We start from the raw sequence: 25,592 nt of genomic DNA on the forward strand, positions 1-25,592 counted from the left end.
AAAATTATAAAAAAATTCTAAAAAAGGCTTATATGACTCTTGTAAATTGAGTAATGATACAAAACATGATATTTTAAAAGTATGTATGATATTTATAAAAATATGAGGGCAAAATTGGATATCAACATGTATTCAACTCAATTTCAACTCCACAAACAATATCACACCCAACAATACTTTCTTTTTCTTTAGGCATGACTTTAACTCACACTTACTAGTAAGGACAAGATCATATATATATATATATATATATATATATATATATATATATATATATATATATATATATATATATATATATATATATATATATATATATATATATATATATATATATATATATATATATATACCCACTAGCAAGGACAAGATATGTTTATTTTCCTTTGCTATATATTATTTTTTTCTCTACCATTCCTGATGGTGGTGTATTCCTTACAATATAAGTGCACCTTTTTTTCTCTCATTGGTTCCACTCAAAAGACACCCAAGTTCTCTCCTTACTTCTAGCGCTCATTTTACAAATTAAGTGCTTTAAGATGTTTGAAAATAAAGCATGCTAATTCTGCCAAGGCTACCCAGGTACTCGGCGAGCTCGGGATGGTGCAGCAATCCAGTTCTTGAGAACAACTTCTTCTCCCACCGTCTGAATGGTAAGGTCTTCCTCCTCCTCTAAATTGCGCTGCAGTCCATATTTTTCCCATCTAGAAATAGCTTCTTTATACCAGCCAAAATCTCATCTTCCTCGGATACCCAAATCACGTCAGTCTTGCGGAATGTCTGGTGCAGTGGTGGTATGGGTTATTCCAGAGGATAATAATCGGTGCGCCATGGCGATGTCCAATCCTGGTATTCTTGCACAGTATATTCGTACCCGAGTCCAAAGGTTGTTCCATGATATTGTGGTCGTATGGGTTGCATGATCTCCTGAAGCTTTCGACCAAGACCCTTGCCTGGTTCATATCCCGACCACATCAATATTCTTTCTATCTTATTGATCCACCACCGATCCTTCTCAATTGCGTTTACCCGTTCAATGTGGTGGTATGTTTCTCCTCCCAATTTGCTCCTATTTTCGATAACTAGCATAGTCTGGTTGGTGTAGATATGGTTGCTTCCATCTCCGTGAATAATCACCTCTTGATGATTCTACTCGAACTTCATAGCCTGGTGCAGAGTAGAAGTGACTGCCCCAGCTGCGTGTATCCATGGTCATCCCAACAACAAGTTGTAGGTGGCGGATATTTCTAGCACTTGGAATTTAACATCAAACCAGGTTGGGCCCATCTGTAGATCAAGGTTGATTACTCCGATAGTGGCTTTCTAAGATCCATCGAACGCTTTCACATTCATTCTTCCCATACGTATCTCGTGCAGGCCTTTGCCCAGTCTTTTCAGAGTGGTTAACGGGCATATGTTCAGGCTCAAACCCCCATCTATCAGGACCCTGGCAATGAATTTATCTTCAAATTGCACAGTGATGTGCAACGCTTTGTTGTGACTCAACCCTTCTGGCGGTAACTCATCTTCGTGGAAAGTAATTTTGTGACTCTCCAGTACCTGTCCAACCATGTTAGCCATCTCCCCACTGGTGATACCGGCGGGTATATAAGCTTCACTTAACACTTTTATCAGGGCATTCTTGTGCGCATCTGAATTTTGCAATAGCAATAAGATGGATATTTGGGCGGGAGTCTTGTACAGGTGATCAATAACAGAGTACTCCCTCGCCTGTACCTTCCTCCAAATATCGTCAGTGCCTGTCTTAATGACAGGTGGCTTAGATGCAGTTTCTTTGCTTGTTCCTCCAAGATTCTCAGGTGTGTAAACTCTGTCGGTTCTGGTCACACCTTGCACAACACCGGTCTTTTCCATCTTGGCTTTTAATTTTCTTCTTGCCTCCACAGCATAATCCCTTGGGATGGCATCAGACTTATAATATGATGTAGGAGCTACCATCACAGTGAAAGGCGTGGCTACCTCTCCCTTAAACGGTGCCTAGGTTTGCCCCATAATCGGCGAGAGGGTGACAAGTGATGTTTTAGGAGCATCCCCCTCTTTAATAAGTCCAATAGATCCCTCCTGATCCTATTCCTCATCAGTTTCTATCACATTCACCTCGCCCCTATGATTCGGGAGAGGGTTATTACGGACATTTGGTATGGCTTCCTTTGCCTTTATAACCTTGGTGTCGATCCGTGTCTGAATCTTGTCCTTCAGCATGGGCATTCCTCAATGGTATGACCCTTCATACCTGAGTGATAGTCACAAGTTTTGTTGGGGTTAACCTACAGGGAAGGATTCTCAACTGCAACAACAGGAATATGGGTGACATAACCAGCAACCTTTAGTCTCTTATACAGTTGAGCTATGGGTTCAATGATTAAGGTATATTGTCTGGGAGCTCTGCGGTCAAAGTTTAATTGTGGTTTTGGGTACTTTTGGCGGCTGGCCGGAGGTGAATGGTAATATGCAGGTTGGGTGTTATAGGCATGATAGGTGGTGGCAGGGTATTGGTATTTTGGAGGTGATGGTTAATATGTGGGTAGAGGTGTTTCGTATGTAAGGGGAGACTTAGGGCCCTAGGCTACCATCAAGGCACCCACTTCTTTCTTCTTCAAGATTCTTCCTAATTGCAAGGTTATGTTTGTGGCTTGCAGCGCCTCGAAATTGGTCACCATCCCACTCTTGATTCCTTCTTCTATCCTTTCTCCTAACTTGATGATGTCTGAGAAGTTGTGATTCTCGATAACCATCAACATTTTGTAATACTGCAGATCCTGAGCTATGACAAAGGACTTGTTCATTTGTTCTTCTTCAAGTGGTGGCCTCACCTTGGCGGCCTCTGATCTCCAATGAGTAGTATACTCGCGAAAGGTTTATGTCGGCTTCTTCTTGAGGTTCTGTATATAGAAAATGCCTGGCGCGTTCTCTGTATTGAATCTGAATCTGTCCATGAAATCTGATGCCATGCTCACCCAATTTGCCCACTTCTTCGGATTCTGACTGATATACCAAGATAATGCGTCTCCTATAAGACTTCGCATGAACAGTTTCATGTAGATTTATTTATTCTTACCCACTCCTACAAGCTTGTCGCAGTAGGTTCTCAGATTCATCTTTGGATTACCAGTGCCACCAAATATCTCAAACTTGGGGGGTTAATAACCCTCTGACTGTTCTACATCTGGCTGGATTCACAAATCTTCGTATTTTAAACCTTCAACACCCTTCCCACCTTCAACACCTTGGACTCTCCCTGTCAGCTTCTTGAGTTTTTCTACCATGTTTCGAATGAGCAAGTCCTTCTCGGTCGGCTCAGGTATGTATATGGGTTATTGTGGGGTATGGGGTAAGGTTTTCACGTATATTGGGTTGCCTCAATGAGTTCCAAGGACTTGAGCATATGGGTGATCATTGATTGAAGTTTGAGGGGGATCAGGGGTAAGTTGTGGTGCGTTTTGAGGAGTGTGATAAGTGGTGGTTTGCGGATATTGGGTCGGGTGATGGTGTTGTTATTAAGGGATTTGCACTGGTGGTGGGTTAAGATTTTGAGGAGGTACGGGATTGTGATACAGGTGCGTGGCGGGAGGATTTTGTGGAGCTATGGGTAGTGGATTTTGGTTTGGGTGTTTTGCGGTGGTGTTTGGTTCTGAGTGGTTGTGTTTTGTTGGTTGATGTAGGGGCATTTAGATTAAGGGAAAGGTTTGCCAGATTTTGGACCTGCTCAAGCTCACTCTGAAGCTCCAAAATTTTATGCTCCAAACATAGGGCTAACTCATTCTGTCCGAGGTTTCAACATTTTCTGCTATGGTAGCATTGTCTCTTCGATTACCACTTAGATCATCCATCTTTCTTTTACCTTTGCCTTTGTTTTTCGGATCGCTAGGTGGAGGAGGAGGAGGACCTCTGGATCTACTGTGGTATGTTAATGATGCCAGAATGCACGAACCAACCTTTGGGAATGGGAGTAATCAAAAGAAAGAAAAAGCAAAAGGTAACCAAGCCAGTAAGACGAACTAAAAGAGTATTTGCAATATTTAAGCATGTATCACATAAGGTTATGCAATAATTCACGTCCTAATTTGGGGACCTCATTGTGCCTGAGGTAGGAGTAAGCGACATATAGACTTGGAGAAAATTCATGCCAACGTTTGCCTCATTTCATTAATGCGAAAATAAGCCAAATCAATCTTTTACTAAATCAAAATAATAGTCACTAATGGCATCAAGCCTTATTACATCGAAATATAATCTAGTCTAGAAAGAAGTAAAAAACATTATCTCCTAGTCAACTTGGTTCCCGAAGGACCTTATCCATGCTTGGCTCTCTTGAACCTATCAATCACCTTCCCCAGATCGCGCATATCCAGTAGCAAGTAAGCCTTTACCAACTTCCTTCCTTCATCATCGTACTTGCCTTGACAATCCCAAAGCCTTTTTCTCATCTTCCCCTATAGTTCCATCAATCCTTGCTCTAGATATTCTAACCTCTCTGTCGACTTATTGGCAATCTCTTTCCATTCTCTGATCGCCTCCATGTTCACTTTATGTTGCTCTAGATGCTTGGCTTCGAATTCGAACACCATTTTGCTTAGCCTCTTATACTTCATCTGTGCCTCAACCACCTCATCTATGATTCTGTCTTTTAGATTGACATCCCAGGCTATGTCGTCCTTCACCCACAAGAGATAGTAGTACATATGACCGGCGTGATACCTGTTTGGTTCAATAGTCTCTCCTTCCACGATGATCTTTTGGTTCCTCATATGTTGCGCTTCGAACTTAAATGGGATGACATCCCCTTTGAAATCTGCCTTATACTGAACTATGTTGGAAACCCAAGGTATGGCTTGTTTCCTTCCAGCTTGCCTCATTACCCTTATAGAAGCGTAAGGGTAGATGCCTCGCAACCCGATCAATACTAAATGAGTAGTTCCTTTGGATCTAATAATGAACCCACTACTAGGAAACTATTCAAACATCCAATGCACTTGCTCATCTGTCAGATTGCTGAAGAAACACACCCATCTTACAGCATTTCCAGGTGTTGCAAAAATGTCTGGAATGAACATCATTTTCTTTGGATGATGATTGGCTATGTAGTCATTCACTAGCCTTCGCAGGAGCTCCTAGCAATACTCACCCTCTGAAAGTGTTCTAAGCAGCCAAACTTGTAGCAAGAGATTACAACCCTCAAAGTGTCCGAACCCATGCTTGCACCGATCCAGAGCACGGTACATCTCAACTAAGATCATTGGGATAATAGTGTACTTTTACCCCTCGATACCCTACATTAAGGCCTTGGAGACCATGGCTAAGCGAGTATGACTTCTTCCCCCTTGCATCGGAAAGATCAACAAACCCAAGAAACGGACTATGAAATCATAAACCCGGCGGTGCACCCATCCCAAAGAGGTAATGGCTAGCTCCTCATGATGAAGTGGATATGATTTGCTATGACCATAAAGCTCATAGAGAAATTCAAAGGGGATGTATGATTTCTTTAAAACCCAACATTTTTAGGAAAAAACCTTGGAGTGCGATTCTCTAGCACCAATAGTCCTGGACTATCCCATGGTAACTTAGCGAAACCCCTATTTCTTCCAGGAGAGGAGTCATTTCTATATTGCCGAATCGGAAAACGACTCTCTTCTCATCCCAAAATATGGTAGCAGCCTCGATCAGTTCTCTATTTAGTTGAATGTTTAGCAAAGATGGCAAATTACCCAATATCCTTCTCACATGATTTTTGTCACAAGGCGTAAGGTCATTCCACCAGTCAATTTAGTAGAGGGGGGATATTCTGGACCATACCGAACCTAGGGATTTCGTGCTTCATTTTCTGCAAACAAATAAAAGTTAGCCCTTTCGCCCTCCAGATTCGACTATTTACACAATAATGATCCGCATGTTGACACATTATTTTCCAAGTAATGCACATAGTATGATTGCATCCTTTGGTATTATGGAAATCCCATTGGACTTTGTTCAAGGTTCATCTAAATGGGTTTCTATGTCAATGACGTCTCAATCCATACTAGGTTTGACATGATTCATGTATATTTCAAATCGGAGTAGGGTTTTCTAGAAAGGTCTAGGCTCGTACTCTAAAGTGGACAAATTAAGAGGAAAAGGCACGGGAATGTCGACTGCACCGCTGATTGACTAGTCTATCGCAAATAAGCCTTTATGGTTTAAAAGGGTATTTTTAGGAAAGCGCGGACACTCATCAAACACCTCTATGTCGATAATAGGCTTGAGTGGAGTATGATGTTGAGCATGCTTTATGCAAAATAGTAACACATTGCCAAATATTTACATGATGAAAGTGCGTAAAAATAGTAGGTATTATGATAAAGATGAACATGAGAAAGAAAAGAAAAAGGAAAGACAGAAGAGGGAAGTTAGTTTAACTCACGAAAACGAGAATAAAACAACTAAGGGGACAGGGATGGCAGAAACATGATATATCAGTCTTGTACATGTCATAGCAATAAAGGGAAACATGGAGGGGATGTTTCATGTCATAGCAAAATAAAGGAAAATAAGGGAAGGGATATGCATATCATAGCAATTTAAACAAATGAAGGAAATAAGGAAAGGGATGTTCATGTCATCAAATAATCCACACAAGTCAACTTCGTTATGGTAAGAGCCTAAGTGTAATTCTCCAGCAGAGTCTCCATGTTGTCACGCCCTGTTTTCTCGCAAAAGCGGGTTTCGACATGTGACAACTCTTTTAATGGGTATTAAAAGAGAAGAGCCGCCACCTAACGATTTTAAGGTGCGTTAGGGAACCTATTTACAAATAACTCTGCTTGATTAGTCTACGTCACCAAAGATTGGGTAAGGGCTCAATTACCTCAAAGAGAAGGTGTTAGGCACTCTTCGAGGTCCACAAATAAGGGTCCCGGCCGAAGTATTATTCTATGTGGATTATTGAATTGTAATTAAGCTAGGTGATCATATAAGTGAAGAAAGATGAGAAATTTAAAGGTTCTATTTTAATATAAGCAAGTGTAAAGAAAATAACATAAGAATTAAACTATATAAATACGAGTCTCAAAGGTTACAAGGATACAACTGCATTGGTCTATATTTGATTACTAAGTGTGAACATCAAACACATAAAGGGAAGGGGTCCTAAGTTTTTTAGCCTAAAGGATCACCCTGTGCAATATAAATAATACTTCACAACTACCTTAGGGTAGCGGTTGCTCATATTATTTAGCGGGCACAAACTATCATCTCCTGCTACTCGATCACTACCCATCCCATGCCTATGATCCAGGAGGCTTTGGACCTACTATTGGCTGGTTCTAGACTTTACTTAGGATGCTTAAAATGATAAAATTAGGCGCCCATTCAAAACATATAGGACTTCACATAAAGATAACAAATGGCTCAAGTTCGCCTCAATACATAAGCAAGAAATGCACGCGGGCAGATTTAGGCAGTAGACAATTAAGACGCATTAGAGTCGCTGAATTCTATAGGCATGGTTTCTATATGATTCTGATTTCCAGCATCATACAGGCAGTACTTCAGCCTTAGATTAATGAATTTGCAGCTTATAAATGTTACAAAACCCTATAGGCATGCTATCTAATTGTGGCGCAATGAGGCAGTAAAACAGCTTTGAGAGTCCAAAATTAGCAGAGTTAATTTCGTAAACAGTTCTTCTAGGCGAGAATCCTATAGGAAAAATTTCTAACAGTTGGCACTCGACTTTGATTTGGATCATACTTATCCCTATATACATATTATCTAGGTGGGCAGTATAAAAGTAACCGAAAACAACTGATTAATTAAGTAAAACCCTATACTCATGGTATGTAAATGAGCATTATCAAAGGCGTATATTATTGCATCCTATAGGCATGTTTTCTAATAATTAAACAAGACGTTCGATCCATATAAACATGTTGTCTACAAGCATTCAGTATTAGACATCGAAACATGTGTAGCAATTACTTAAGCTGACATGTTTTGGATGATCTACCAGTGTTAGACAAGTCAAGTGAAGTGTGTGCGTGATTCCTATAGACATGATTTCTGTTAGTATGTAGAATCAAAGCATGTTAAAACAAATATCAAACAAGGCAATTAAATCCTATAGGCATGTTTTCTACCCGTTCGTGTGAGCATTAGAATATCCCACCCTCCCCTTTTTACTAATTTTCCCATTGTTTGTTATTACAAGTCATTACAGGGCCAAATGAGATAATACAAACTTAAATATGACAAAATACAGACTGAAGCAAATATAAGCCCACTAAAGTAATTACATGCCCATTGCAAAAATAACCCAAAGGTATCCCCAGGCCTTTTCAGGACAAACAGTAAGCCCAAGCCACAAGCTCACAGGACAACTAGAGCACACTTGAATCCAGTTCCTATAACTTAACTTGAACTTTATTCAATAAGATAGAAATTATCAGAGAGTCGTTGTGGGGCTGAGAAATACCTTATGCTTCTTCGTTGTTGAATGATAAAGTGCCTTCGGGCACATAATCTCAGGTTTGTTTTTCCCTAGCGATTGATACCTTAGTGCGTTTGAATATGGGTCCCTGTGGAATGTCGACCCCACCGACGATCATATGACTGACATGTTTCCTCCTGTTCATTTTTCCTGGTGGCGTCCCTTTCTCTGAAATAATTCTTGGCTCGATCGTTGAGGAACTCTAGAAGGTGGCCCTCATTGAATAGACGGGCTACCACCTCCCTTAATTGCCTGCAATCTTCGGTCTTATGACCATGCGCGCTATGATACTTGCACATCAAATTTGGGTTTCTTTGGGAAGGATCGTGTCACGACCCCAAATTCCCTCTATAGGATGTCGTGATGGCACCTAGTCTCTAAGACTAGGTAAGCCTATCAATGTAGAATAATAATAAATATCTGAAATAAATAGTCTAACAACACACATGGGTCAATCCCAGGCTCAATGAATAACTTACTTACCCAAAAGGATGCCAGATTATACAAGTGACGAAATACTCATGGAATATTTTAAACACTTAGTTCCTAAAGCTGTAGCCATCAATAGCTCTAGCCAAGAGCCCAAGACACATAAACAAGATTATACTAAATTGAAAGGCACACAAGACACATATGAAGCAAGTTCATGTTAGTAGGACAAACAGGTTTACAGTGACAAGATTAAACACTGTAAGACAGCAAAACATTCCAAGTAGAATTTTAAAGAGAAGCACGATCCATATCAGCCTGAAAGAGACTTTAGATACAAGAGTCCTAATTATGAAAGTCTAGCAGAATCACAGCCAAAGAGGATAGCACTTTTCTTATGAAAATCTCTAACATGGACCTAATATGATCATAAACAATATAACAAACAACTTGAGCATGAAGAACCTAACATGCTGGGTATTAGTCATGACACAGAGGTTCTAAATCTTAAAAAAATGTAAGAACTCATGGCAGATGAAAATGAGCCAACTTCCAAGTTAACATGGCAAATATGCATCACATGACGAGGGCCAGGATTTATTCTAGTTGACTACACATGGGAAGAACAAGCTAAATATATTTTGGAACTTACCATAGGTGTCTTAAATAATCAGTGAGCCCATAATAATAACACAACATCAAAGTTCACAAATAGGTGAGAAAAAGTTTTGCCTGGGAATTGAAACAGTATTGGCATATGGAATTCACATGATCACAGATTGATCTCAAGAAAGTAGAAGATTGTACATGAAAGACTTAGCAGAAATAAGTACATTCGAACAAATTCTGGGCATGAATTAGTTTCCTAGGAGTTTTAGCAAGGCACGAGGATGGGCAAGCAACAAATATAGGAAACTCATATATACAAAAACATAGTAGACTAAGTAGGTTTAAGATGATCAAAAGTCACACGTAATGAGCAGATATAAAAGTATCGAATTTAGGCAGGTTTGGATGCCAGAAAATAGAGGACTGCAGACTAACTTCAAGGCGGATAGGATTGCAAACAAAGACAACACAACACTGAAATCATAGCGGTTCACAAAAATTCGAACAACATGGATATACAGAGTATGAACACAAGTAAAAGAGCATAGAATTGCAAGAGTCAAGGCACTCACCAGTTGCAAATTAACGAGCAAGTAAAGGAAAAATCAAATGCCAAGAGTAGTTCAGTCAGAAGTAGTAGAGAAAGAACAATAGGACTCCCAAAATCCCAATGCGTCATAGTTCCAAAGGGTTTCAAGTGAACCCCAAGCAGTGCTCGCACTGAGAAAAGAGCAACAATCGAATTTCCGGGGCCTTGGCTTTCAGCCGGCTAAGATCTCAAAATTTACAATAGTAGAACGAGTGAGAGTGAGAGAGTAATAGCAGTAGTTAAGGTCTATTTTAGGAGAGTTGGGAATAGGTTTATATAGTAGCAAAATTAAACACACAAACAAGAAAAAATAGTCGATTAAACACAAAAAGGAAAGAATAGCATGCGAAATCAATTCAGAATCAATTTAGGAGAAATCAGGCAAAGCCTAGTTCAAGACGGAGAACAAAAATAGTAAAATGTCTCACTGAATCGAACCCATATGGCCTTGTAGTGAGTGTATACAGACGAAATATCGTCAAAATATCGAAGATTGAAGGCGATGGCACTTGATTTGGGAGATTGGTACTTTTCAAAAATTGGGTCAGTACTATGTAATACTATAATCTTATAAGAAACAATGAGATAATCCATAAAAGGTAAGTGAATCATAGAGGAAATCCGTGACTAGATCGGATTTGGAGAACATTGGGGAAGGCGACCGCTAGGGTTTCTTTCAGAGATGAGAGAACATTTGATAGGGTTTGGGGGTGGCTGTTAGGTGGGAAATGAGGTAGGGTTTCCGGGCTTGGTTAATTAAAAGGGCTTTGGGTGAGCGACGGCCATTGATCTTGAGAGATCAACGACCAAGATTTAAAAGATGAACGGGGCGGGTCGAGAAGACGGGTCCCGGCCGGGTTGGAATAAAGGGGCCGCTTTTTGGGCCAGGGGAGATTGGGCCAAGGTCTTTTGAGGTCTGGGCTGGTATTTGGGTTCGAAAATTGGCTTGGAATTGGGCTATGAAATTAAGTATGCAAAAAATATTTAAAATAATTTATAAAAGTGATTAATAAAATAATAAAAATATTATTTATGCAGTAAAATAATTAAAAATAATAGCTTAATATTATAAAAATAAAGAATGCTATTTTAGTGTAACAATGTAAATAATGCAATTGTATATAGAATACAGGCTATTATTGCAAATATTGTATAAATAGCTAAAAATATAAATGTAATTATATGAAATGAAGCAAAAATATTATAAAAGATATATGTGGGTGTAAATAATAAATTTGGATGATTAAGTCATCACAAAATAATTTGAAAGGGTAATTAATAAATATTTGAACAATTTAAATGCAAGAAAATTACTTTTAAAGCCTTAAATTTTATGAAAAATTATATAGAATACTTATATGACTCTTGTAAATTGAGAAATGATGCAAAAATGATATTTTAAAAGTATATATGATATTTATAAAAATATGAGGGCAAAATTGGGTATCAACATATATATTCAACTCAATTTTAACTCCACAAACAATATCATCCCAACAATACTTTCTTTTTCTTTAAGCACGACTTTAACTCACACTTACTAGTAAGGACAAGATCATGTGCTTATTTCTTCTACTATATACACCACTAGGGGAAATTATAGAAGAGAAAAATTGTTGTTGAAAAAAGACAAAAAGAAATTATTTTTCTTTTTGTCTTTTTTCAACAACAATTTTTCTCTTCTATAATTTTCCCTAGTGGTGTATTCCTTACAATATAAGTTCACCTTTCTTCCTCTCATTGGTTCCACTCAAAAGCCACCCAAGTTCTCTCCTTACTTCTAGCGTTCATTTTACAAATTAAGTGCTTTAAGAGGTAAGAAGATCAAAACAATGTCAATTAAAAATAAAAGGGGTATAGGCTCGTAATGAAGGTGTCAAATAAAAAGTTTATATGCTCAAAAAAGTCTAACTAAGGATAAATTTATTTATGATAAGCAATAAGCTCAACAAGATCAAAGAAAGCCTAAAATAATCTTCAAACCGAGCAAAACCTAGGATTTCGTTTTAACTCACATGCCGGGCAAGTTCTAGATACAAATGCACTGACATGGACTATAAAAAAATCCCACTTCACACATGGCACATAACTCACTAAGGACATGTCTCATTCCAATTGTCAAACCAAAGCAAGTATCCACGAAGCCACAAGATATTAAGCATTAAGCAAAAAGTGAACATAAGTCAAGAAAATGAGACATAGGCGTCACAAGATATGCTATCCAATTTATCAAGGTGTCATAAGCAATTTCAAAATATAGGAAAGATACCACACATGCCAGAGCTTAAATATGCTACTATCAAACTAATCAAAGGCGACTAGCAAATCTCATTCTTCCTATCCCTTTATTTCCTAAATCCTACTCTATCTAAAGATAAAAAAAAACTACTACCCGATTCAACTACATCCCATGAAAAAGAACCAAGGCACAAAGAAAAACTACGAGGGATTATTACTACCTAAAAGATTAAAAAGACATATTTTTGGATTTTTCTATTTTTTTATTTTTTTTGTGTGTGTTTTTAGTTAGACTTTAGACCCTCAAGAAAATTGTCTAGGGTGGACGACTATTTAGGTTAATTCTTCTGGATTTAGAATGCAAACACTCCCGATTAACAAAATAAGTCGCGATCAGCTAGTGACGAAATTAAGAATTTTGTCAAGAGTGTTCAAATTTGAAAGAAGTAAAAAAAATTTCCGACAAATTAATAGTTGACATATCGTATCATCGTATAGAAAAGCCCGAAAATCCACATCTAAAAAGAGGATACAACATTTTATCCAGCTTAACAGGACCTCTACACAGAATTGTATTGTGTTTCAAATATATCTCCATATCATATATAGGAAAGGAACCAAAATGAGCAGGGGAAAAATTGAAGGAATATATGTAGGAAGAACAATTTACACCAACCAAACAGATAAATAAACACAATACCCATAAGAAGATCAGAAGAAAATTGAAAGTTCAATCATAAAAAACAATCTGCACCTAAATTAAACTCTAAGTGATCATTTTCCAATGGCGTCAAGTTCAAATCCAAACACAAAACTCTCTGACCATTCAATTTCTTAACAACAGGAACTCGGCGATTAGGAGCTTGATCAAGATTTTCATTATTCATCAAAGCTTGATGCCTTGAGAATTCATTTAGCCGAGTCCAACTTGTTTGAGACTGAGCCTCCGCCGTCGTCGTCGTCGTCGTTGTTGTTGTTATTACAACTCTATGTCTTCTCATATGCCCTCCTAAAGCTTGTCCTAAGGCAAACTCAAGCCCACAAATGGAACACTCATGTGTTTTAGGTTTAATATTAGGTAACTGAAATAATTGCAAGTTATTCAATTCTCTCATATTTAATCTTGGCTTCTTGTGACTTGCCCTATGGCCACCTAATGCTTGAAAAGATGAAAACTGGCGATTGCAAGTCTTGCACTCGAAAACTCGATTAGTTGTTGAGTTGTTGTACTTCATAATATTGTCAAAATGATAATCATTTGATTGGTTTGAGAATAACATCAAGCAATTTGCCATGGTTTTTATGCTGTGGAAATCTTCTTCTTCTCTTTCTCTTTTTGTTGGTAGAAACACCATGTTTTCTTGAAATATTAAGAAATGTTACACTTTTTTTTCTTTTTAATTTGGAGGGTGAAAAAAGGAGTTGTTTGTAGCTGGTTTTGATTGTAGGATATGAGAGGAATGAAATTGAGGATTTTTATGGGGTTAGTTATTTATAGGGTTTAGACGTAGTTGGGAAGTTTGACGTTGATTAGTTGACCTTTCTTGTAATGACGACATATTGTAAGTTAACACGAAACCAAATGGGAACTCAAAAAAAAAACAGTTATTATCTCCGTAATAATAGACTTCTTCTGCTACTATTTCTTCGGTACAAATCTAAGGGATGACTGACTAATATTTGAAGTATTAGAAAAATCAGAAATTATATATATATATAATTACGCCAATTGTTTCAACTAGTCGTATATTAACAAAGTGAGACAAAACAAAATGATATGAGTTTTCGCAGAAATACAGTAAACACAACTCAAAGTTATGACAAGGATAATTATAAGAAGAAAAAATATAGAAAATATATAAGATTCCAAAAATCTAAGTGTGGCAGACTGGAGTAGTGGTATATATATATATGTATATATATATATATATATATATATATATATATATATATATATATAACGCCAATTGTTTCAACTAGTCGTATATTAACAAAGTGAGACAAAACAAAATGATATGAGTTTTCGCAGAAATACAGTAAACACAACTCAAAGTTATGACAATTTTTCTTAAGGAATATGTAAAATATTAATAATATATACATATTATAAAAATACAATATTCTAAACCCGATTAATTCTAAATTCTACAAAATTTGTCGTCTGTGGGTGCCGATTATATTCAAAGTCACACCACGATATGTATCACTAATTGATAGGGTAAAGTGTTGGAAACGGATTCGGCAGAACTTAGTATTTTTGGTAATTCAGACTTTGTATTCATTTTTAAAAAAGTATTTAATAGGTACAAATTATTAATTAACACCTAATAACTCAAAAGGATTAAAATCATGTATCCGTAAGTTTCAAATCATGACTCCATCTCGGATTATAAAGGATTAGTTCAGTATGTACACATATAGGCAGAGGCGGAGCAAGAATTTAAAGCTTATGGGTTCGGGATTCTAATCATTTTAAGTTACTGGGTTCTAAATTAATGATTTATACATATTCAATGAATTTTAGAAACAAATACAAGAGTTGGAACCAAAGTTAGTGAGTTCGATCGAACCCGTTCACAGTCTAGCTCCGCCCCTATGGGAACAATACTATTACTGGTCTGCTATACATGTATCACTATTGGATAGGGTTATAAAGGATTAGGTGAGGTATGAACATTTATAGGAAGTCTATATATGTAATACTGGTCTTTATTTGAAAGTCATGTCTAAAAGGTTAGTCCATCTTCTTGTTCGTACATTTGAATTTAAAAATCATAGTGTCGACAATAAGTAAAGTCATTGTGGGTTCGTTATGTAGTTATTGGAATTTATTGTCTAAATTTTTATTACTCCCTCCATTTCAATTTATGTGAACATATTTCCTTTTTAGTTCGTGCAAAAAAGAATGACCCCTTTTCTTATTTGGAAACAATTTACTTTTATGCAATGATTTATAGTCACACAACAAGTTCAAAAGTCTTCTATTTTTTCTTAAACTTCATGTCCAGTCAAATGGGTTCACATAAATTAAAACGGAGGGAGTATAATACTACTAGAAGGAGTTGTATTGAATTGAATGGGACATTGGCTGGCCACTACGGCTATTTGTATTAGTAGGGTTAGGTTAACAACACCAATTGTACAGCTACCATATGCAGCTAGTCAACAACTTGATACGAAATTAAATTTCTTGAAAAGTCTATGAAATTGCTTTATAGACCAACTAAAATGAGGTCAAATAATTAAAACTAAAGAAATTGACATGCCGAAAACGTACTCAAAAGGGAAAATAATTGGGTTGGGTGTTTAAAATGGGTAATCTGAGAAACTTGTAATTAAAAAAAATACTCCTATTATTTACCAAGTATATATGTATATTGGCCGGAAGTTTACCTCTCCGGTGACTGTTATATTTTAGTATACATAGGTATATATATAGTGTCATTATATTGTATTAACAAAAAATATTTAATCTTGTGTATCCACTAGTTTTATATTGTTATATTTTTTCTTTACTTATATTAAAGAGAAAAAGAAAAATAATTACTATTCCGTGCAGTTATATATTACAATCAAATCAGAGGCGGACTTGTGTATAACATTGAGGGGTTACCAGACCTATAAACTTCGGCAGAATCTTGTATATGTATATGTATATACCTTGAAAATAATTAATTTAAATAACTTAACACCCTGATGTTCCAATTGCATTAAAATTGTGGGTCCACCTATATGTACAATGGTGATTATCTACGTAGTATTTATCTTACAAAGAAAAGAAAATCCTATTTACTCTTCTAACTTCAATTCAAGAAAATAGGCAAGTGCTTATTGGAAGAAGTGGTATGATTTTATATCATCAAATAATAAGTACTACGTGTTTTGACTAAGAGTAGTGATGACATCAAAGACGAAGCCCTTCAATTAAAGCTTGCGTTGAATATGTAGTTAGCAAAACGAAAGTCAGTATCAAACGTTTTGTTAGTTGCTATGCTTGATTTAAATCGATTAAAAAAAAAAGAAATTGTTACTTGCTATGCTCGATTAAAAACAATCGTTGACTTTTTCAACTTTTTGTTGGTTCTTCAAGTAGTTATTGAGAGATACTATATTATATCTAGTTATGCATTCCCACTTGACAATATTGACCTTTTAATCTACTTCAGCAGGCAAGGTACTAGCTAGTCTTTTTCAATTTTCTTTACTTTTCCGGTAAAACATACTACATATGCAATTATGGAAGAGAAAACCAAATCACCAATGGTTTTGGTGGATGAATTCGATTCCTCCCCATTAACCCAAGATCTCGGATTCGAGTATTGAGAATAAAAAAGAAATCATGGTTAGGAGCGCTTCACTTTTTTAACGAGCCTTACATGAGGCGTAGCGGACAACCAAATGGAAAACAAAAAAAGAAAAAGGGAGAGCAATAATATATAAATGTACCTTTTTTTCCTTTTTTTTTTTACTTTCTATTTTGTGAGTGTGTGCGGGTAAAATCGGGGATAAAGTCATTAAGAAAAAGAGAGTACAGCCCGACCCGATGTGTAAAGACGAAGGCTTCCAGGGACCAGAACCCAGAGAGGACGAATGGTGCGCTTGAAACCGGACTCGGCCAAGCATTGAGCTATAGCAAAGTGGAGAACCGAGGATAAGGGAGAAACGGTTAGACAGGACAATCGAGAGGCCGAAATATCCATCCTTAATAGGATATTACGGCGCAAATCTCCCCCGATATCAACTGCATATCAACGTTTACTGGAAGAAAAAGATTTTTTACCTTACTTAGACTTGTACTAAGACTGAAACTCTCCTACTACATAAAGGGGGGAACTTTTTTATTTTGAGGACCATTGTTGGCATACCAAAGCAATAAAGTTAATTTTTGTTCTTTAGTTATTATTTAAAGTGTTCTTCAGCTCCTTGTTTATTGAATTGCGACCAAGCCCGTTCCGAGGGCTGGATCGAAACCGATTTCCAACGTCTATCGTAAAGTTAGACTTAATCATCCATCACATTTGGTTTGATCGCTTTGTTTTCCTTTAATTCAATTATTTATTGTTCTTAGATCATTCGTGTTAAATTAAATCACATAACTTTTAAACTGCGTATAAATTCAATTGTTACTCATTTTAAGGGTAAACAGTTTGGTGCTCACCATGGGGCTAAGGATAATAGTGGTGATTTAATACGAATCTCCATAATACACCCTATTTTATGCTTGCTCTTTTAATTTTGATTTCGAGTTTATTTTAAATGTCAAATTCTCAGTCTGCTCACTTGAACGTTGATGCCGAGTCAGGCCACCACGTTGAAAACAATAACGTGGTACCAAGCAGTGACGTACCCCTATTGATCCTAATGGTGTTCCAATCGCGGATCCGATCGATGCTAACTTACAAGTTGCCATCAACATCAACCTGCCAACTGATCCCAAAAATAGCATTCGCGGGGCACCCCAGCCATCGGCTCGGGAAGCACCCGAAGGGGAAGGTGATGGAGTTAGCTTACAATTGATTTTTGAAATACTACAAGCTCAGCAAGTAGCAATAGCACAACTACAAATTTAAATCATGCCCAAACATGACCAAACTCGAGCAGGTTAGAGAAAACGCTTGGAGAGATGAACGAATTGTTGTGGAACCGGATGAGTTTGGACCCGGAGAAACTTTCTAGGTGATGAAAATGCTTGAAGCGCTAACAAAGTGGGTGGAGTCTGGTGAAGATAAGATAGAGGCAATTGACAAGAAGGTGAAAACTTATAATTCGAGGGTCGATCAGATCCCAGGAGTAGCTCCAATATTGAAAGGGCCGGATTCCAAAAAGTTCATTGAGAAACCCTCCCCCCCCCCGAATGCGGAACCGAAGCCAATTTCGAAGAGATTTCGAATGCACGATATTCCTAAATATAACGAGACCACATATCCAAGCGAGCATGTAACCTATTATACATGCACAATAAAAGGCAATGATCTAGAAGACGACGAGATCGGATTCGAGTCTTGGGGAAACCTTATCCAAAGCGGCAATGATATGGTACCATAACCTACCTCTAAATTCTATTGATTCATTTTCTATGCTTGCAGATGCCTTCATTAAAGCCCATGTTGGAGTCACTAAGGTCTAGAAGAGAAAATCGAACCTCTTCAAAGTCAAACAAAGAGACAACGAGATGCTTAGGGAGTTCGTGTCTAGGTTCCAAATCGGACGGATGGACCTACCCCCGGTCGCAGATGATTTAGCCGTTCAGGCGTTCACTCAAGGGCTCAACCCCCAAAGTTCCATTGCTTCTCAACAATTGAAGCAAAACTTGATGAAGTACCCGGCGATTACTTGGGCCGATGTTCATAACAGGTACCAGTCAAAGATCAGAGTCGAGGACGACTAATTGGGCCCCCCTCGGGGTGTGTTTACCCCAATAGAGCGAATGATAGATCTAAAAGAATTATGGATCAGGAGCCAAGGCTGGTCCGAGATCGGTATCAGCTATTCAGCTCGGATAGAAGGGGAAACGGACCCGGTCGCCACCCAGCTAGAAACGACAGGAGAAGAGACCAAGGACCTAGAAACCGAGGTTTGATGAGTAAGAACAGTTTCAACAGATCACTTGGGGGCAGGGAAGCCCCGAGACTATCGAAATATAACTTCAACATGGATGTTGCGTGTATAGTGTCAGCCATTGGTTGTATCAAGGAGACCAAATAGCCTACGCCACTTCATTCTGATCCCACACAAAGCGATCATAAATTGGTATGCAAATACCACGGTACTCACGGTCACAGGACTGAAAATTGTCGACAGCTAAGGGAAGAAGTAGCTCGTCTATTCAACAATGGGCATCTTCGGGAATTCCTAAGTGAACGATCCAAATATCAATTCAAAAATAGGGATGCCAAAAATCAAACTGAGTAGGAGGAGCCTCAACATGTGATCAACATGATCATTGGGGGAGTAGGTCCCACAAGGGCCAATGATAAAGCGCACCAAAGTTTCTATCATAAGGGAAAAATACACTAGGGAGTACGTCCCGAAAGGGTCCATCTCGTTCAGCGACGAGGATGTTAAGGGCATCATCCAGCCTCACAATAACACACTGGTAATATCCATACTTATTAATAAATCTCAAGATAAGCGTGTGTTAATTGATCGAGGTAGCTCAGCCAATATCATCCAATGGAGGGTTGTAGAAAACTGAGATTATTGGACCAAATTGTATCGGCAGTCGAGTATTGAATGGGTTCAACATGGCATGTGAGACGACGAAGGGTGAAATAATCCTACTAGTAAACATTGCCGGGACCAACCAGGAAACGGAATTTTGTGTGATCGATGGGGATATGAGATACAATGCCTTGTTTGGGAGGCCATGGGTATACAACATGAGAGCAGTGCCTTCGACCCTACATCAGGCGTTGAAGTTTCCCATCCCAGGCGGAATCAAAACGGTCTACTGGGAACAACCGACCGCAAAGGAGATGTTCGTTGTTGAGGAAGTGATCTCGGTGCCCGCGGTCACAACATCAAAAGGTAGGGGACTGGTCGAAGAGAAAGAAACCAAATAGCAATCAGCGGCCCCGATCCTGGCCGTTCCAAGGAAACATGGGGAACACACAGCAAATGAAGAGGGTGAGTTCGGTGTCCCGAGATCCTTTATAGCACCCGATGATATCGATGCCACCAAATCAACAATCGAGGAATTGGAGCAGGTATACCTGGGCACGGGGTTAACTCCCGAGATCAGGAAAAAACTTATTGATTTTTTTAAAGCTAATGTCGATTGTTTTGCCTGGTCCCACTTAGATATGACAGAGATCCCACCGGAGATGAAAACTCATAAATAATGCTTTGATCCAAAATTCCACCCGGTAAAATAGAAGAGTCCGAGATCAAACACGCATTCTTCAAATACGGGGTATCTAAACTTTTAAAAATAGGTTCCATTCAGGAAGTTAAATACTCGAATTCGCTAGCTAACGTAGTGGTCGTGCCTAAAAAGGGAAATAAACTTAGAATGTGTGTAGATTATAAGAACTTATATGACCGAATGATCGATGCGACGACCGGGCACGAGACACTGAGTTTTCTCGATGCCTAAAACGGGTATAACTAAATATGTATGGACACAGGCGACCAAGAAAAAACTTCTTTTATAACTAAATTCGGCACCTATTGTTACAACGTAATACCGTTTGGGTTAAAAAATGCCGGTGCCACATATCATCGCCTAGTTAACCGGATGTTTGAAAAATCAATAGGAAAATCAATGGAGGTTAATATTGATGATATGTTAGTTAAATTCCTGCGAGCACATGTCTTTTGAAGCATTTGCAGGAAACCTTCGAAATGCTGAGGAAATACAACATGAACCTGAATTCGGAGAAATATGCCTTCGGGGTCGGCTCGGGCAGGTTCCTCGATTTTATGGTATCCAACCGGGGAATAGAGATCAACCTGGATAAGATAAAAGCAATAGAAGATATCACCGTAGTCGACAATGTTAAGGCGGTACAGAGATTGACCGGGCGGATAGACGCACTGGGCCAGTATATTTCGAGGTCATATGATAAGCCACCGATTTTTCTCATTGCTGAAGTAGAAGAATGACTTCTATTGGACCCCGGAATGTCAGCAGGCTGTAGAAAAACTCAAAAAATATTTATCAAGCCCTCTTTTGTTGCACACCCCAAAGATAAATGAGCAGCTATACCTCTACTAGGCAGTCTCCGAGGTAGCGGTAAGTGGTGTCCTGGACCAGGAAGAAGAAGGTACGTAATTTCCAATTTATTATTTTAGTAGAACCCTAGGCGATTCCGAAATGAGGTATCCACACTTAAAAAAATTAGCACTCGCCTTATTAAGCGTATCTAGAAAACTAAAACCGTATTTAGAATGTCACCTCATATGTGTCGTGACCTCGTACCCGCTAAGAAATGTTATGCATAAACCCGAACTAGCAGGTCGACTGGCCAAATAGGCCTTAGAGATTAGCGGTTAGAATATTGAGTATAAACCCCGAACTGCCATAAAATCTCAAATTTTAGCAGATTTCGTGGCCGACTTTATGCCGGCTTTAATCACCTAGGTCAAGAAAGAATTGTTGCTCGAATCGGAAACTAGATCAGGGGTTTGGACCCTATTCACGGACGGTACTTCTAACGCGAAAAGGTACCGGTTGGGAATCATATTAAAAACACCTGCGGGTAACGTAATAAGGCAATCTATTAGAACTATGAAATTTACTAACAACGAAGCCGAATATGAGGCTATGATTGTAGGTCTAGAACTGGCTAAGAGCCTGGAGGCTGAGGTGATCGAAGCCACGCCGGAATGTCAGCAGGCTTTAGAAAAACTCAAACAATATCTATCAAGACCTCCTCTGCTGCATACCCCGAAGATAAATGAGCAGCTATACCTCTACTAGGCAGTCTCCGAGGTAGCGGTAAGTGGTGCCCTGTTCTGGGAAGAAGAAGGTACGTAATTTACTATTTATTATTTTAGTAGAACCCTAGGCGATTCCGAAACGAGGTATCCACACTTAGAAAAGTTATCACTCGCCTTATTAAGTGCATCTAGAAAACTAAAATAATATTTTCAATGTCACCTTATATGTGTCGTGACCTCGTACCTGCTAAGAAATGCTATGCATAAACCCGAACTCTCGGGTCGACTAGCCAAATAGGCCTTAGAGATTAGCAGGTACAATATTGAGTATAAACCCCGAATTGCCATAAAATCTCAGATTTTGGCAGATTTCGTGGCCGACTTTATGCCGGCCTTGATCCCCGAGGTCAAGAAAGAATTGTTGCTCGCCTCGAAAACTAGCTTAGGGGTTTGGACCCTATTCACGGACGGTGCTTCTAACGCGAAAAGGTACCGGTTGGGAATCATATTAAAAACACATGCGGGTAACGTAATAAGCAATCTATTAGAATTGTGAAATTGACTAACAACGAAGCCGAATATGAGGCTTTGATTTTAGGTCTAGAACTGGCTAAGAGCCTGGGGGCTGAGGTGATCGAAGCCATGCCGGAATGTCAGCAAGCTTTAGAAAAACTCAAACAATATCTATCAAGACCTCCTCTGCTGCATACCCCGCAGATAAATGAGCAGCTATACCTCTACTAGGCAGTCTCTGAGGTAGCGGTAAGTGTTGTCCTGTTTTGGGAAGAAGAAGGTACGTAATTTACTATTTATTATTTTAGTAGAACCCTAGGCGATTTCGAAACGAGGTATCCACACTTAGAAAAGTTATCACTCGCCTTATTAAGCGCATCTAGAAAACTAAAACAATATTTTCAATGTCACCTTATATGTGTCGTGACCTCGTACCCGCTAAGAAATGTTATGCATAAACCCGAATTCTCGGGTCGACTGGCCAAAAAGGCCTTAGAGATTAGCAGGTACAATATTGAGTATAAACCCCGAATTGCCACAAAATCTCAGATTTTGGCAGATTTCGTGGCCGACTTTATGCCGGCCTTGATCCTCGAGGTCAAGAAAGAATTGTTGGTCGCGTCGGAAACTAGCTCAGGGGTTTGGACCCTATTCACGGACGGTTCTTCTAATGCGGAAAGGTATAGGTTGGCAATCGTATTAAAACCACCTATGGGTAATGTAATAAGACAATCTATTAGAACTGTGAAATTGACTAACAACGAAGCCGAATATGAGGCTATGATTGTAGGTCTAGAACTGGCTAAGAGCCTGGGGGCTGAGGTGATCGAAGCCAAGTGCAACTCCTTCCTCATTGTTAACCAATTTAACGGGACATTTAAAGTATAAGAGGACCAAATGAGGAGATAATTGGATAAGTTTCAAGTGACATTGCACCAGTTTAAGGAATGGACACTACATCATGTACCCCGAGATCAAAATAACGAGGCTGATGTGTTGGCTAATCTAAGGTCGTTAGTCGACTTCGATGAATTCAATTCCGGAGCAGTGGTGCAATTGATGAATTCAGTGATAGAGGAAGGTCACACCGAGGTAAACTCAACAAGCTTAACTTGGGATTGGGGAAACAAATACATAGACTACCTTCAGAAAGGGAATTTGCCATGGATCCCAAAGAATCGAGGGCCCCACGTACTAAGGCGGCCAGGTTTAGCTTGGTTGGTGGTAAATTATACCGAAGATCATTTTTCGGACCATTAGCAAGGTGCTTGGGTCGGGGGGAGACCAACTACGTGATGAGGGAAGTACACGAGTGTACTTGTGGAAACTATTCGGGAGCCTAGTCCTTGGTTCAAAAATTGATTAGAGCCAGTTATTACTAAAACGAGATGGAAAAAGATGCTAAAGACTTCGTTCAAAAGTGTAACGAATGTTAGAGGTACGCCCCGATGATCTACCAACCGGGGGAGATGCTTCACCCGATCTTTTCCCCCTAGCCGTTCATGAAATGGGGAATGAACATCGTCGATCCCTTGCCGTGGGCACCTAACAAAGCCCAGTACATCTTACTTATGACCGATTATTTTTCCAAGTAGGTCAGCGTTCGAGAAAGTTAGGGAAAAAGAGGTCATTGACTTCATTTGGGATCATATAATATGTCGGTTCGGGATACCGGCCGAGATCAAGTGCGACAACGGGAGGTAGTTCATCGGCGGCAAGATTAATAAGTTTTTTGTGGATCACAAAATCAAAAAGACTTTATCGACTCCCTACCACTTAAGCGGGAATGGACAAGCAGAATCAACAAACAAAACTATACTACAAAACCTAAAGAAGAGATTGACAGACTCAAAAGGGAAATGGAAAGAAAATTTTCCTGAGCTTTTTTGGGCATATCGAACGACTTCGAAGTCAAGCACCAGTGAAACATCGTTCTCTCTAGTCAACGGCGCAGAAGCTCTAATTTCAGTAGAGGTAGGATAACCAAGCCTAGGGTTCCAATACGCTACGAAGACGTCAAATGTCGACGCCATGGACACGAGCTTAGACTTAACGAGCGAAAAGCGAGAAGCTGCCCTAGTCTGGTTAGCGGCCCAAAAATAATACATGGGAATATATTACAACCGAAGGGCAAACCTTCGACACTTCCAATTCGGGGACTTGGTACTAAGGAGAGTTACACTACATACCAAGAACCTGAATGACAGGAAACTAGGCCCAAACTGGGAAGGACAATACAGAGTCACCAGTATAACCGAGAAAGGTTCGTACCAGCTCGAATCCAGAAATAGGGTAAAACTACCCAACAATTGGAACGTGGCACACTTAAAGTGATACTACTACTAAGGTATGAGCACAATCTTATTTGTGACCACGCTTGGAACTAACACGTGCAACTACTCAGTCAAAGTCAAATCTAAGGATTAGGTCTGAAAGCATGCGTTGCACTCTTTTTTCCTTGGACCGATTTTTTTCCAAAATGGGTTTTACGGCAAGGTTTTTAACGAAGCAACAGTAAAATGTGATACCCTAGTTTTAAAGATCATCCTAAGGCCGAGGAATGCGGATCACCCGTATTAGATCGATAGTATTCGAGCCCTCATAAATTCGGTCTCGAATACTGGGAGGCCATCACACCCTAAGTCAAGGTCCTGAGTTAGGGAATGTAGAAGGCATTTTTATTCCATATTTAAAGCCAAGACTTGAATATTAAGATTAAGTGTAAGGGTCAAATGGTCAAACGAATCATGCCCATATAGCTCATTTTCGCCATGACAAATAGCTTTTGTACCATCACTATTTACATGACATTCAAAATAATGAAAGAAATTTACCTTCTGTGTTTCATCGGCTCACATTTTCATAAACAATGTTATTGTCAAAAGTTACCTAGAACAAATGTTGGGCTCAAAACACTTAAGCATATGGGCTTTCCCGAATTAGGGAATGCTACCCTGTGATAAGACCGAAAAATTCAGGTTACTAAATCCCGGAGGCACCGAGCCTACTAGGCAGGGCCCAAGCGCAAAAGGCCACGACCAAATTAAATGGCTCAGAGACGTCTGAGTTCGTACTTGAAAAGTAAGGTCCTTACATATTTTTGATAACAAAAAAAAGACTAAGTTAGACCCTGTCAAATTACTCGGTCTTGAATTTCGGCAAAGAATGATTGTGTCCGGCGAAAACGTTCAAAATGTTAACAAAGACTTCATTTTTATCGGGTCCCCCGAAGCCGAAGCAATTCAGAGTTATTACTTAATCCAGGCCTCATCCGAGATTTATGGAACGAACAATTTAAACGATGTCAAATCCTACGCTAAACATCAATAGCATATTATAAGTTTTAGA

The 25,592-nt window shown here is 38.9% G+C and overlaps 1 protein-coding gene across 1 annotated transcript; it reads right to left on the reverse strand.

The window, feature by feature from the left end:
- Positions 1-13,084: 13,084 nt before the first annotated feature.
- LOC107778438 (zinc finger protein ZAT7-like) lies at positions 13,085-13,705 on the reverse strand. Its single transcript, XM_016598697.2, has one exon. It carries the CDS (start codon positions 13,703-13,705, stop codon positions 13,085-13,087), a length of 621 nt encoding a protein of 206 aa, XP_016454183.1.
- Between the last annotated feature and the right edge of the window lie 11,887 nt (positions 13,706-25,592).

Source organism: Nicotiana tabacum, chromosome 23 (genome assembly GCF_000715075.1).
Source record: "Nicotiana tabacum cultivar K326 chromosome 23, ASM71507v2, whole genome shotgun sequence".
Lineage (NCBI taxonomy): Eukaryota > Viridiplantae > Streptophyta > Magnoliopsida > Solanales > Solanaceae > Nicotiana > Nicotiana tabacum.

Coding starts and splice junctions, on each gene's coding strand:
- LOC107778438 (XM_016598697.2), bottom strand. CDS start 13,705: ATGGTGTTTCTACCAACAAAAAGAGAAAGAGAAGAAGAAGATTTCCAC.